The following is a 12,207-nucleotide window of genomic DNA, read 5'->3' as shown; positions in this document are numbered from 1 at the left end:
CCACGTTGTTTTCAGCAGGTGGGAAATGTTGAAGTGTTGTACCAGAAGCTTAAAATCAGAAGAAGGTACACTGGCACAGTATCGATGGGAGTGAGAGGCTCAATACAGATGTTTCTAAACTGTGTCGAGATTCAGATGCGACTAAAGTGCAAAGAAACCAACCTTTTCAAGGCACAAGGCCGTATTTTCAAAATCGAGACAGTAGGAACTTGTGTGAAGGTGTCACATTCATCATCTCAAGCATGATTGGCTGAAAAGACTTCACCTGAGAAGAGATGCGTGAACACAGACGTGATCCATATTTTACTATCCAGATGACAACTGAATTATCCTACAAATACAGTGGAACTCTGGATAATCTCCTGACATTCTCCCGAGAGGCTGTATGTGCGAATGCAAACGTTCGAGTGAGAGTCTCCCACCTTTTTGCAGACTTACTCCACCCAGTCCATAAGTATATAGTCCGCAGAAAGTCCTGAGGAGCCGATGGGAGGACACAGCAGGAGATGCTGTAAATAAAAACACGTGATCCCTGCAGAGTTCATGCATGACGTCCTGCAGCACCCTCATCTGAACACCCTGGAGATGTCTGTGTTGTCGAGAACTCGTCTGAGCAGATCACCTCTTGCTGCATCGTTCATGTGAAAGGCAACTTTCGCAGAACGTCCAGACCCACTTTTCTGCACATCCTTCAATTTGTTTGTGGGCAAGATTTCACAAAACTGGTCAGATTTCCACAAAATCTGTATGGAATGGGTCAGGGAACAACCCATTAAATATTGGTGCAGATCCAGATCCATTCATCTGCAGTTGCACACACTGTATATATCTAGCACCGTTAACAAAAAAAAGCTCTGTGTGGAACAAACGTGTGTACTGTATTTATACACACAGACAAAGCAATGTGGTGTCGCTAGATAGTATTTTAGCCACAAATCATATTCATCAGATTTTATCTGCTGTCTGTGGTCGGGACACATGATATTGATCTCACTGTGGTGAGAGATAAAGTATGTGACACTAAAAAGTGACACTCCTGCTGAATTAACGCCTAAATCAACCATACAACCAGTTTTTCTGCTGAGAAATTAAAATGCATTGCTGCAGTACATTTAAGTCTGTCATCAATTATAGTAAATCAACCTGACATGCTCTAGTTTGAAACCCACAGAGGTCTCTGGTTATGACTAATCCAAGTCTTTTCACCTTGCATGAGCTACCTTTTCTAAAGGCCATCATCTCTCTGTCGCGAGCACTTCCTGTCACATGATTACCTCACCACAGGATCACTTTTTTTGCTGCTCAGCCTTCACATCCACTGCTTCTTCATCTTATGTTTCGTTTTACACTGACAATGGGCCACAGTCTTTACAGTAAATAATAATAATAATACATTTAAATCATAGGCGCCTTTCACAGCACTCAAGGACAACTTACAAGGCTGAGATAAAAACAGAACAAAAAAAAAATCTAAAAGATCAATAAAATAAACAGTGAATAAAACATTCTGTAGTTTGGCCAAATGGAAAACAATCAAACTGAATATGCCAGTTTAAAAAGACGGGGTTTGAGACGGGATTTGAAAATGGAGAGAGTCAATATTAAAGATGTCGGGGGGAGGGAGTTCCAGAGGCGGGGCGCAGAGTGGCTGAAGGCTCGAGATCCCATGGTGGTCAAGCGGGCAGGTGGTCTAGTGAGTGATGATCGACAGCTGAGACGTGCTCATGATTGGTCTCTGGCTCCAAATGATGTCATTTGCACAAGATGGCAGCGTTCATATCCAAGACACTTTGGATAGTGGGATGAAGTGATGAGTCGTCCTTCTGTAAATCCAGTCTATAGTCTGAACAAGACCACGCCACCAAAAGTGTTTATTAACAACGTGCAGTGACGAAGTCTGACTTGTCAACCCTGCTTATATCACATACTGGTCTCTTTGTGAAACATATCACTGGCAAAATACTATTCCACAATACAAAGACGTAACAGCAAAACCAATGCTACATGAAAAGATGAAATATTTGAAATACTATTTACTATACTAAAAAGATGCAACTTTCAAAACTGAACAGAATTCATTATTCCAGTCTTCTGTAAAGGTAAAAAAATATGTAAAAGATTTTGTGCTTGGGATGAGGTCGAATCTGCACTTCATCCATTTTAAGGTGAATCTGTCTTTACATCAAAGACCAAACCATTCCTGTATATCAGCATGGCGATCTCACTGTCCACCTGCTCTAGATCCGTTAGTTCTTTGACTCTGGAGCTGTTCTGCTTCTGATCTGTAGAGCCAGGAATCTCATCTCCACTTCCCTCTGACATCCTCGAATCACCTTCATCCACATCCTCATCCTCGTCACTCCCAGAACCCCACTTTCCTCGGAGGGCGGCGGTTTCCTCTGCTTCTTGAGGGACAGTCTTCCCCTCTGGATGCAGCTGCAGCAGTATCAGCTTATGCACCTCTTCTTTCCTCTCCAGCATTTCCTGATTTAGGTCACGTTAAAACAGGACAGGAAGAATCAGTGGTCAAAACTGAACTGCGCTGTGCTATCAAATTCTTGACTTGCTCCATAAACAATACAACAACTCAATGGAACAGGTCACTGTTTTAGTTTCTTGCTCTGAAATCACTCTAATGCCTCAGATATTAGAAGTATTTCAATAAATTTAAAGTTAACATATCGAGCCACTGAAAAAGTTCACTTTACTCAACTTGTGCTTGTAATTGATTGCAGATCGCAAAAAGACTTTTTGTCACATCAGTCACAAAATTTGCAGAATCAGTGACATTTTTCAAATCACTTCTTAAAACATATATTAAAAAAATCCTTCTTTTAATCGTAGAACACTATTTTTTATTACATATGTTGTCAATTCTATAAATGTTTTTTTACCTGACTCTTCAGTTGATTGGGTAAGAATTCTGGAATAACAGGCGCCGGCACAGGAGGAAAGATCTTGTTTTGGATTCTGAGCATGAGAACAGAGTAGAAACTGTGAAAAAAGATCAATCCAGGGGGAACTAGAATGGCACTCAGTGGAGTAGTAGTAGAGCATATACCGCTACCAACAGTCCCATTAATTCATTCAAGCTGCACCAAATTTCACACACTCATCAGCCCCCTAAATATGTTTTTTTATATCAACTTACATGAGTTGTTCCAGGGGAAATCTGTGACAATGTTTAACTATCTCAACATTTTTAAGAAAGGGGAAAACAAAACCCTGGATCTGCCTCCTGATCTAGATATGAACACAAATTGAACTAACTGCCTAACTGCCGGCCGCACGATCAAATGCACTCTTACTCAATTCATTACTAGTGTTTACTGGCATCACCACAAGTTTATGGTAGCTGCAGTCAGCTAAAGGTAAATACAGATTTGACAGTCTGTTTGCTGTATTTTATTGCTAATGTTACTGTGATATGTCACAGAAGAGTTTCAACAGTTCCACCAAAAAATAAAAAACTAAGAAATGGAAAACGATTACAAACATTTTCATATTATCCTGTCACATGGTTTGATACAAAAAATGTCCACACCTTCCCTACAAAGGGAGTTCGTGCTGTAGCTTGTAAGATTATTATTATTAAAAGTATGGCGGTCACCTACCTCTTCAAGATAACGGTGCACATTGTCGAGGTTAAGAAGAACCCAAATAGCAGGCCGAAACTCAACCACACTAATTTGGGTGGAGAAAAGGAAGATGGGGAAAATTAGTTTGTATCCGCATGTGGAAAAACTGCAAAGCTGCTTCAACATGGGAGCTGATTCTAAAGGTCTGATACCATTCACATGTTTCTCTTGCAGCGTGTAAATAGTGACTGTGGCTGTGGGTCCTGTTCCCGCTCGGGTCACTCCGGCCAGGCTGATATTGTATTTTGCTCCTGGTGTCAAGTTTTCCAGACGGTATTTTCTTAATGAGACTGATATATTATGGCACTCTGATGAAACAAAATGATGAAAAGCATCACAGTGAAATTCATGTATCTGAAGTCATTGGCAAATTTCATCATCTCACACAATGTAAGTGAAAGTTTGTCATTTAAAAGATAGGTATCAAAAGTTGTACACAAATAATTTATCTGTGTCTGTCTGGTTCTGCAAAACCCTTTCAACAAACAGTTTCAGCTGATGATTAAAACTGTGTCTTTCACACCTCTCAGCTCATCCTGTGAACCCATTTTCACACTGCACAGGCTGTAGTGTGTAAGAAAACCTCGCTGGTCCTCAGAGGCGATCGCTTTCCAGGAGAGTATAGAGGAATTGTGAGTTTGACCCAAAACAGTGATATCCTGAGGCTTGCTGCGCGGTGCTGACAAGGAAAAGAAATACATTGGGGTTAGACACTGAGATGCATTTATTAGCATCATCTCCTCAACAATCATCCTCATTACTGGGTTCCTCAGGAAATCTTTCTCTTCTTTACCCTAATCCCTCCTAAAGAAATATTTTTATAATTTAGCTTTTATTGCATTTCCCTTTTTCATAGCATCAAATATCATATTAAAACCTAATTTACCTGAGAAGTGGCATGACAATGTTATTTTGTGCACTTTGACTTTTCAGTTTGGTCCATGTCCCATCTACTAACATGCAGGAGGTGTGGTTTTTGATTTACACTGCAACCAGCCATTAGAGGACAATCAAGTTTACATCTGGGTTCTGCCCCTTGCCTGGCACTAAGTGTTTTAGACCGACGCAGTTGACATCTTCCCGTTTGGAGTGTGCATCCAGTGCACACAGCATGCAGGGAAATCTAATTCAAAGACACTTACCTCCCTCTTTTTGGTAGTAGAGGCACATTTTAACTGTCCGCGGCTTCCCACCGTCACACATGTGTTCAAAGTAAAGATAGCCAACATAATCCTGTAACAGAGCTATGCCTGGAACAGAAACAGGAAGTGTGTAGATCAGGTGTATGATGCACCAAATGTTTCCAGTGTGACACAACAAGAGTAAAGTCAAAGTGGTGTTTCTACACAGTAGAAAATCCCCTGAGTTTGGTTTTTCATTTGCATTGTCATATATTTGGCATTTTGAAATGGTAATTCAAATCTGAAGTTATTGTTTGGGAAAAAAACAATGAAAACAGTGTTAAAGTTGTGTGATTTAAAGTACTCACTCTTTCTTTCTTGCTCCCTTGCTTGTTTTCTCTTACTTGCTAAAGTTATCACATGTTCTGGCTTCAAATCTCCATCTTGAAGCTTGTACCACTGCTTACAATTCTTCTTGCTTGTTTTATTATCCACCGTTTTGTCACAAACTGTCCGAGAGAGAAATACTTCAATTAAATTCTGTTTAATAATTATTACTCATGATATTTGACAAACAAACACTTGGGCCTACTTTTTAAATCCACAGTAGATTCGGCTGGCACTAGAACGGTTGCTGTAGGAGAACACCCTGCTGCGTTTATGGCAATCACAGAGATGTTGACGGGAGAGTATGACACATAAATGGTGAAATTATTTGTTTTGATGTCTTGTCTCCTCTTCTCTGTCCTCATACAAGGACATCCATGAGAAGACTGTCTGTAGATCACTCCTGCTGCGTGGGACATCAGCTGAAGAGGAGCAGAAGACACCTCAGTTCAAACACATGGAAATAGCACCAGTTCAGAAAGGCATGGTTCAACCCAGGCGGGGGGGGGGGGGGCAGGTAAATGACTCTCACACACACACCATTTTTAAATGATCAGATGAGTGGATGCTCTGGTGTTGTTTTTCCGTCACTGATTTACCTTCCAATTCAGCGTAACCTCTCGAGTGCCATTCAAACGTTTGGTGGTCATGGTGACTTCAGGCTCGTGTGCAAGCTCTGCAGTAAAAACAAAAAAGAGAAAATAAATTCAGTTTTATTTCAACAATTGAAAACAGTTTTAAAGGTACAATAGAACTTCAGCCAGGAGTTTGTTGGAATCAAAATATAATAAAAAGTTGTGAAGCAGTGTGGGATCATGGGTCCCAATGTTTTATAAATGCAACAAACACTAAATAATCATGAGAAAAACAGCGGTGTGTTTTTCCTTCGTCACATGTCATTTGACCCAGACGTTATAACAGACAGATAAAGCCACGTAAAGTAAATAACCTTGAATAAAAATTTTTAGAACATTGTTGGAAAGATTTTGGATGGAAGTATACAAGTCAACAAAATATATGAGATAGGTCCATCAGTTCATAGTTTTCCAGGTAGAGAAAAGGAACCTGTGTGAATTTCAAGGAATTAAAACCTTAGACATGTAAAATGATGGAAGGTGTTGGGGTGAGGGTGGTGACACATTTCTAATTGTACCTGAAACAGTCTGGGGATTTCACGCTCCTCACTGTGGCAGTGCCCCTTTGTGATTCATGTGTGTGAATTGATTTGACTCCTCTATTTCATCTAGAGCCGCTTCATGACTGATCACTCTTTTTTTTTTGTTGAGCTACCACCAACAAATGATTTCATAGCAGGATAATGATTTTTTAATCCAAAACACGACAAATAAACAATAAAACCTATGATCCATGCACTAATGTGAGGAGATAACATGGGTTCACCTGCAGGAACAATCACCTCTGGAGACCAGTCGCTCCACAGAGGGTCTTTGACCTGAGTGGACCGTTGTCTGATCTGAATCTTGTGAGCTGAATGATGCGAGAGATTCACAACCGTCACCTGGTCTGTGTAGATACAAGACAGAGGAGACATTTTGTTTTTAGACATTTAAAGTTCTGTCCTCATACCTATTAAAGGACAAAAAGACTCATGCTAATATGTTCTGATCTGGCACCGAATATTGTCAGGTAGTCATAGATTACTCTATAGTGTGTTAAAGAAACACTATGCATTTTTTTATTTTAAAATAGTACATATAAAGCTTGACAGCTCTGTCAAGTCTACTCTGACTTGGAATAAGGAGAATGTTTCCTCTTTCATTCTCAGTCCTCACCCTGTGAGCATTTGTTTTGCCAGAATAAGGCCCAGCCAGTTCAAGAGTAATGTTAAACTGTGAGGCAGTTAAAAAGACTTAGAAATCATTCATTTAATCTTATTCATTGAATATTTCTTGAGGAAACGTTAAAATGATCAAGAATTGGTGTATTTGTTACAGTGGCGGCACTTCTGGTTCGGGAAGCCAGGGATCATGGGTAATATCCACCATACAGTTGTTGTACTCGGCATGTGCGTCAGTGTTGTCAGCAGGGTCAGGGTTGCTTGTAATTTATCTTCCATTTTGTGTTCTAGTTGCTTTCTTCCAGAGAGTGGTCATGTGACAGGAGTCTGACTATTATTACTCAGTAAAAGTTACATAGTGTTGCTTTAATTTCAGCCAGGGGTCATTAGTACTAGATGGTAGCCTCAACTAAAAGAGGAGAAATGTGACTCCAGGGAATTCCTAAGTTGCATTAATAAAATGTTGTGTGTTTTTGGATATGTAGCAAACAGAACGTACATTCAGGAGTTCCCTCTTTTTTCACAGTTGGACAGTGTGAAGTCGGGAGTTTTCCAAAGTTGGGTGCTGTGACTGAGGAAAGGTGAAATAAGATTTAGCAAACTTTCAGTTAGTGGGATAAAAGAGACAAAAACAGCAGTGTGGCCATTCAGTGCGTTTCTGGAGGTATATTCACATAAGGTAAAGAAATATATCACCCAAAGAAAACATGAAATAACACTGATCTAATGTTTCACACAGAAAATGTTGATTGCAAGGACATGAGGGCACTTACTCCTGGTGCTGTTTATAAATATCTGTAACAATAATGAAGAAAAGGTTATTTAGAAAATCAAAAATCTAAATTAGCTTCAGTAGAATAGATTTGCTGACAAGACACAAATGTGCCTTACTTTTTCCCATGATTCTTCGGTTTGTCCATTTCGTCGGAACCAGACCTCGGCTGCAGCTGGATGATTGTCTGCAGCCTTCCACATTAAGCTGAGGTTGTTCTTTGACCAAGACATTGAGATATTTTGTGGGGCATCATACTTAACTGTTCAGGAGAAGCAAAAAAAACATGTGTATAAGAATATCTTCATTTTACTTAACGTACAATTTGTTGTCAGTTAGTACGAGGAGGAAAACAATGAGTCTCATTCAACAACCTATTCACGCAGTTTTCAATCATCAGTTTCTTCTTTGGGATTTGAATAGAAGAGAAACTGCACACTCGAAAGCACAGTCGCCAACATTTGAATGCCGAAATGTTCGAATGATTATTGTATTTCCTTCAATTTTACAGTTTTATATTATAGGATTTAAAATATTTTCTCTTTTTATTGAATATTTTTTTCTCATTATTTTAAAAAGCATTATTAACTCTCCAAATAAATGAACACTACCGTAACACATCAATTCAAGTAAATTATTTGGAAACCATAATATCCAATAATCATTGAATTGATCACACTACTTAAATAAATAAATACTTAAATAATAAATCTAAAATATAGGTCTATTCTGGGTCCAATGATCTGATCTAGATCAGATAATTCAGGGGAAGCCTTATCCCTTCTAGTGTTCAGCAAGTTTTTTTCTGTTTGGCCAAACCATAAATTTGAGATCAAATCTTTTTTCTGGATCATCTTGTTATTTTATATCCGCTGCTGATGCGACTAAATGTCCCTCCTCCACTTCAGAACTCCTGAAGCTTTTCCTTCGTTCGGAGTCCCGTGCTCCTCTGTCTGTATAGATTGTTTGTTAGGACTTCTCTTTTCTGTGTGTTCAATTTCTGTGGTTGCACTTCTCCTGCAGTCTCCTGCATGTTATCTACCAATGCTAGGAACTAGGAACTTTCAATTTACGTGAACAATGAGATTCATCGTTTTCACTTGAAGAAAATGTCACGTATGTGATTTTAAAATTTCAGAGGATATTGGAGAATGAGACTCACTGTAAAAATCTCCTATTGTGGAAGCTGGAATCAGAGAATGATCAATTACCTATGTTTTCGAGCACCACAGACCTCTTGGGCGATGAGCAGCTGGAGTTTCTTACATGAGCTTCCACCCAAATGTAAACCTCTCGACGTCGGATGAGCTCTTCCTCACAGATCGTATACCTGGTCTTGTTAATGCTTTCAATCTTTTTTTGACTAAGGATAAATATTTAGGTATGAGTCGTAAAAAGTGGACGAAACTGAAATACATTGTCATTAGATATGAGGTTTTATAATTAGCAGACTTGAGACTACTACACAGTATCAGACAATATCTTATTTCTAATGCATTATTTTTGACACACTAACCCAAAACCTAGTCGGACATATGTAAACTTTGCGATAAAGAATTTAAAGTCAACTTAGAACTTAAAGTAAGACTTAAAGGGGAAATTGCCATGGATAATTTGTTAGTTGAGTTGATTTTTCAATATTTTGCAGCTCAAACACTTAAAGCATACTCACTTAAAATAAAGGTCAAATGTCACATTGCCATCAGTCGTGTTCATGCTCCATTCACACGTGTAAACAGAATCGTCAGCATTTTTCCTGAAGCACTCAGGACTTGTAGGAGCTATACACGCAGACCCTTCAGAGGAACACGTCTTTAAAACGATGATCAAATTCACAAGTAAAATTGGTTTTTACATATTTTTACAGAAGAAAAAGAGAAGTATTTTCTGTAGAGATAAACAAGCAAAAAATAAACAACAAGCAGCTGCAGTGTTCTTATTTTATAAAACTTTTCATTTATTGTTATTCCACTTTTACATTTACCTCTCCTGTTTAATTTTTTGTTTTGCTGCAAAGCACTTGAAAATACCTTCTATATTAATTCAGTCTTGCCATTCTGAAGAGGCTAAAGTTATATACATCAGTGAAATACAAATACATCCAATCTATAAGTGGAAACTACAGGCTGACACCTGAGAAAGCTGCACAATGCCGTGCATCTGTTAGTGGTTGACAAGCCCACATTTTGTGAAAAAACATTCTGTGACTGATGTTCTAGTTTTACTGCAGAAACTTAATTTCAAATCTGATTAGTATCATACACCATGTACTGATCAATATGAGTTTGATATTAAAAGTGAATCATAAACCACATTAACAACACAAAAGTAGTGAAAAAGTAAAGAGAGTATTCCTTTACCTTTGCTTCCTGTTGTGAGGAACATAAACACAAAATATCCACATAGTAAACTCCAGTATCTCAAAGTTTCCATGGGGTGTAGTGGAAAGTCCAAAGAGGTGATCATCCTCCAGTGCCTGAGAGTTGATTGTCTGCCTTCACGTAACAGTTTCTTTTTCAGAAATGTCACAGCAGTTTCAAGACCAGGTTAGGTACGTGGCGCAGAAGCATAAACTAGGCTTAAGACAGGCATAACAAGCCTATGAGTTGCAGCAAGGGGCGGGGGCGGGGGGGGGGGGGGGGGGGGGGGGGGGGGGGTTGGCGGGTGATGCATTCAGCACAGACACAACAACCACTCTGAAAGTGTGAAGTGTATGAAGTGCCTCTCATTTCTTTTCATCTTTCTTTCCCCAATTGCTTTTGTTCTCATCAGGGCTCAGACTAAAAGAAACATTGAAAAAAGGGCTGCACATAGATGCACTATATGTGTGTGTGTGTGTGTGTGTGTGTGTGTGTGTGTGTGTGTCTGTGTGTGAATGAGTGAATGGCTTAACTCTACTATGAAGCGCTTTGAGTGGTGATCAAGACTAGAAAAGCAGCCAAAAAAAGTCTTGATCCAGATTTTTATTTGACTGTAGCATTACTGTCTTATATTTGGGAAAATAAACGTTTTCCTCAGCATCGACCCAACCCAAAGAATAATTGAGAAACAAACTATCCTGTAACAACAATGGACGTAATGGACAGATAAGAGGTTTTCATGGAGCTGTTAATTCAGGTATTCCACATGTGATGATCCTATAATCTCAAAATTTGTGTAACTCAATGTACGATAAATGCTTTTAATCTGTTGCATATTGTGATATCAAACTATTCAACAACACAACTGAACTGTGATATCTAACAGCACACCACCCCCCCAGCTTGTGTTGTGGTCTTGGAGACTCTGACTTCATCCTACATCCTCATTTTTCTCCCCAATTCCCATTTATGCAAGTTACAGTTTCGTATTAAAATCACTTGCACTTTCATTTTGTAAAGGGGGCTCCTGTTCACACATCCAAGAATTTACAAATAGTTAAACTGACCCATGTAAGATGCTCTCACGTCTGCAATTTTAAGGCTAGATTTATTTTAATCTGTTTAAGTATTGACTTTGATTGGTTATGTTTAAATTTGTATTGATTAGTTTTTTTTAAAAAGCTCTCCGCACTATAAGCCATTTCATTTCTCAACATAATTATTCAACAGCCAATAGAGAGCTTATTTACATGTGTTTATTTACAGGTAAATAAATAAGAGCTGCAACTTGTTTTTCCACTTTTCTAAATCTATTTCTTGTCTTTAATAGGCCTGTGATATTTCAGTCTGTGAGATATTGTACCACAGTTTGTCCAATAGATGGCAGTACAGATGCACTGGGAATCTTGACTTTAGAGTTTCTGAGTCTGAATTATCACATCGTAGCTTCAGAAAACTACAGCTTAGAAAAATAAGCCTTTTAGATATATACTCATATTACTGATTGACAGTAACAAGTGACCGTCTTCATACAGATGTCCACTTGCATAATTTTATTATTCAAATCATTTCATCTCAATTGAAAACTCTAACATGGAATTCATTTTCATCGTTTACCTCTTGGTTGGTGCAGATATCTAATAGGATTAAATGTCTTCAACTGTTCAGGACCCAGCTGGTCAGCCAGGTATACACAGGCTGTGGAAAGAATCCCACACACCTCTGTAGAAATACTATTTAAGTATTGTAGTATTCAGATCAGAATCAGAATCAGAATCAGAATCAGAATTCTTTTATTTGCCAGGTATGTTTGCACATACAGGAAATTGCCTTGGTGTCATTGGTGCACTACTTATGTACATAAAACAACAATATAAGAAACAACAATATATAAGAAATTGAATAAAATAAAAATAGAATAAAATAAAATATATACATATATACAGTAACAGAGTAACAGGGTTATGGGCACGTGCTGTGCGAAGGTGCAGAGATTGGTGATAGTGCCAGTAGTATATAATAAATTATAAATTATGTGCAGGGGGTGGGGTGTGGTGGGGTAGAGTCAGTGCGGTGTGCAGGGGGTGGGGTGTGGTGGGGTAGAGTCAGTGCGGCATTACTGTGCTGTGTA

The 12,207-nt window shown here is 38.7% G+C and overlaps 1 protein-coding gene across 2 annotated transcripts; it reads right to left on the bottom strand.

Annotated features, from left to right (window-relative positions):
- Positions 1-1,367: 1,367 nt before the first annotated feature.
- il12rb1 (interleukin 12 receptor subunit beta 1) lies at positions 1,368-10,334 on the bottom strand. Of its 2 annotated transcripts, none has more exons than XM_069521822.1 (16): positions 10,077-10,334; positions 9,389-9,512; positions 8,928-9,079; positions 7,836-7,978; positions 7,718-7,739; positions 7,444-7,515; positions 6,548-6,670; positions 5,746-5,822; positions 5,352-5,568; positions 5,128-5,268; positions 4,781-4,888; positions 4,162-4,317; positions 3,791-3,946; positions 3,615-3,684; positions 2,895-2,970; positions 1,368-2,484 (listed from the first exon to the last, which is right to left on the bottom strand). In XM_069521822.1, exons 1-16 carry the CDS (start codon positions 10,180-10,182, stop codon positions 2,161-2,163), a joined length of 2,067 nt encoding a protein of 688 aa, XP_069377923.1. In that variant the 5' UTR covers positions 10,183-10,334; the 3' UTR covers positions 1,368-2,160. The 2 variants fall into 2 exon arrangements, with proteins under 2 accessions (XP_069377923.1, XP_069377924.1); XM_069521823.1 differs by having other exon boundaries at positions 9,389-9,528; positions 10,077-10,210.
- Between the last annotated feature and the right edge of the window lie 1,873 nt (positions 10,335-12,207).

Source organism: Paralichthys olivaceus, chromosome 3, assembly GCF_024713975.1.
Source record: "Paralichthys olivaceus isolate ysfri-2021 chromosome 3, ASM2471397v2, whole genome shotgun sequence".
Taxonomy (NCBI): Eukaryota; Metazoa; Chordata; class Actinopteri; order Pleuronectiformes; family Paralichthyidae; genus Paralichthys; species Paralichthys olivaceus.
Note: the sequence above shows the minus strand (reverse complement) of the source record. Positions and strands in the feature narration are given on the sequence as shown.

What these genes read in the sequence shown, in the direction of transcription:
- il12rb1 (XM_069521822.1), bottom strand. Translation starts at nt 10,182, where the DNA reads ATGATCACCTCTTTGGACTTTCCACTACACCCCATGGAAACTTTGAGA. An exon ending in TGTGGTGCTCGAAAACATAG is followed by an intron (nt 7,979 to 8,927) that starts GTAATTGATCAT and finishes TCTCCTGAACAG; the next exon opens with TTAAGTATGATGCCCCACAA. An exon ending in ATCTACTGTGGATTTAAAAA is followed by an intron (nt 5,269 to 5,351) that starts GTAGGCCCAAGT and finishes TCTCTCGGACAG; the next exon opens with TTTGTGACAAAACGGTGGAT.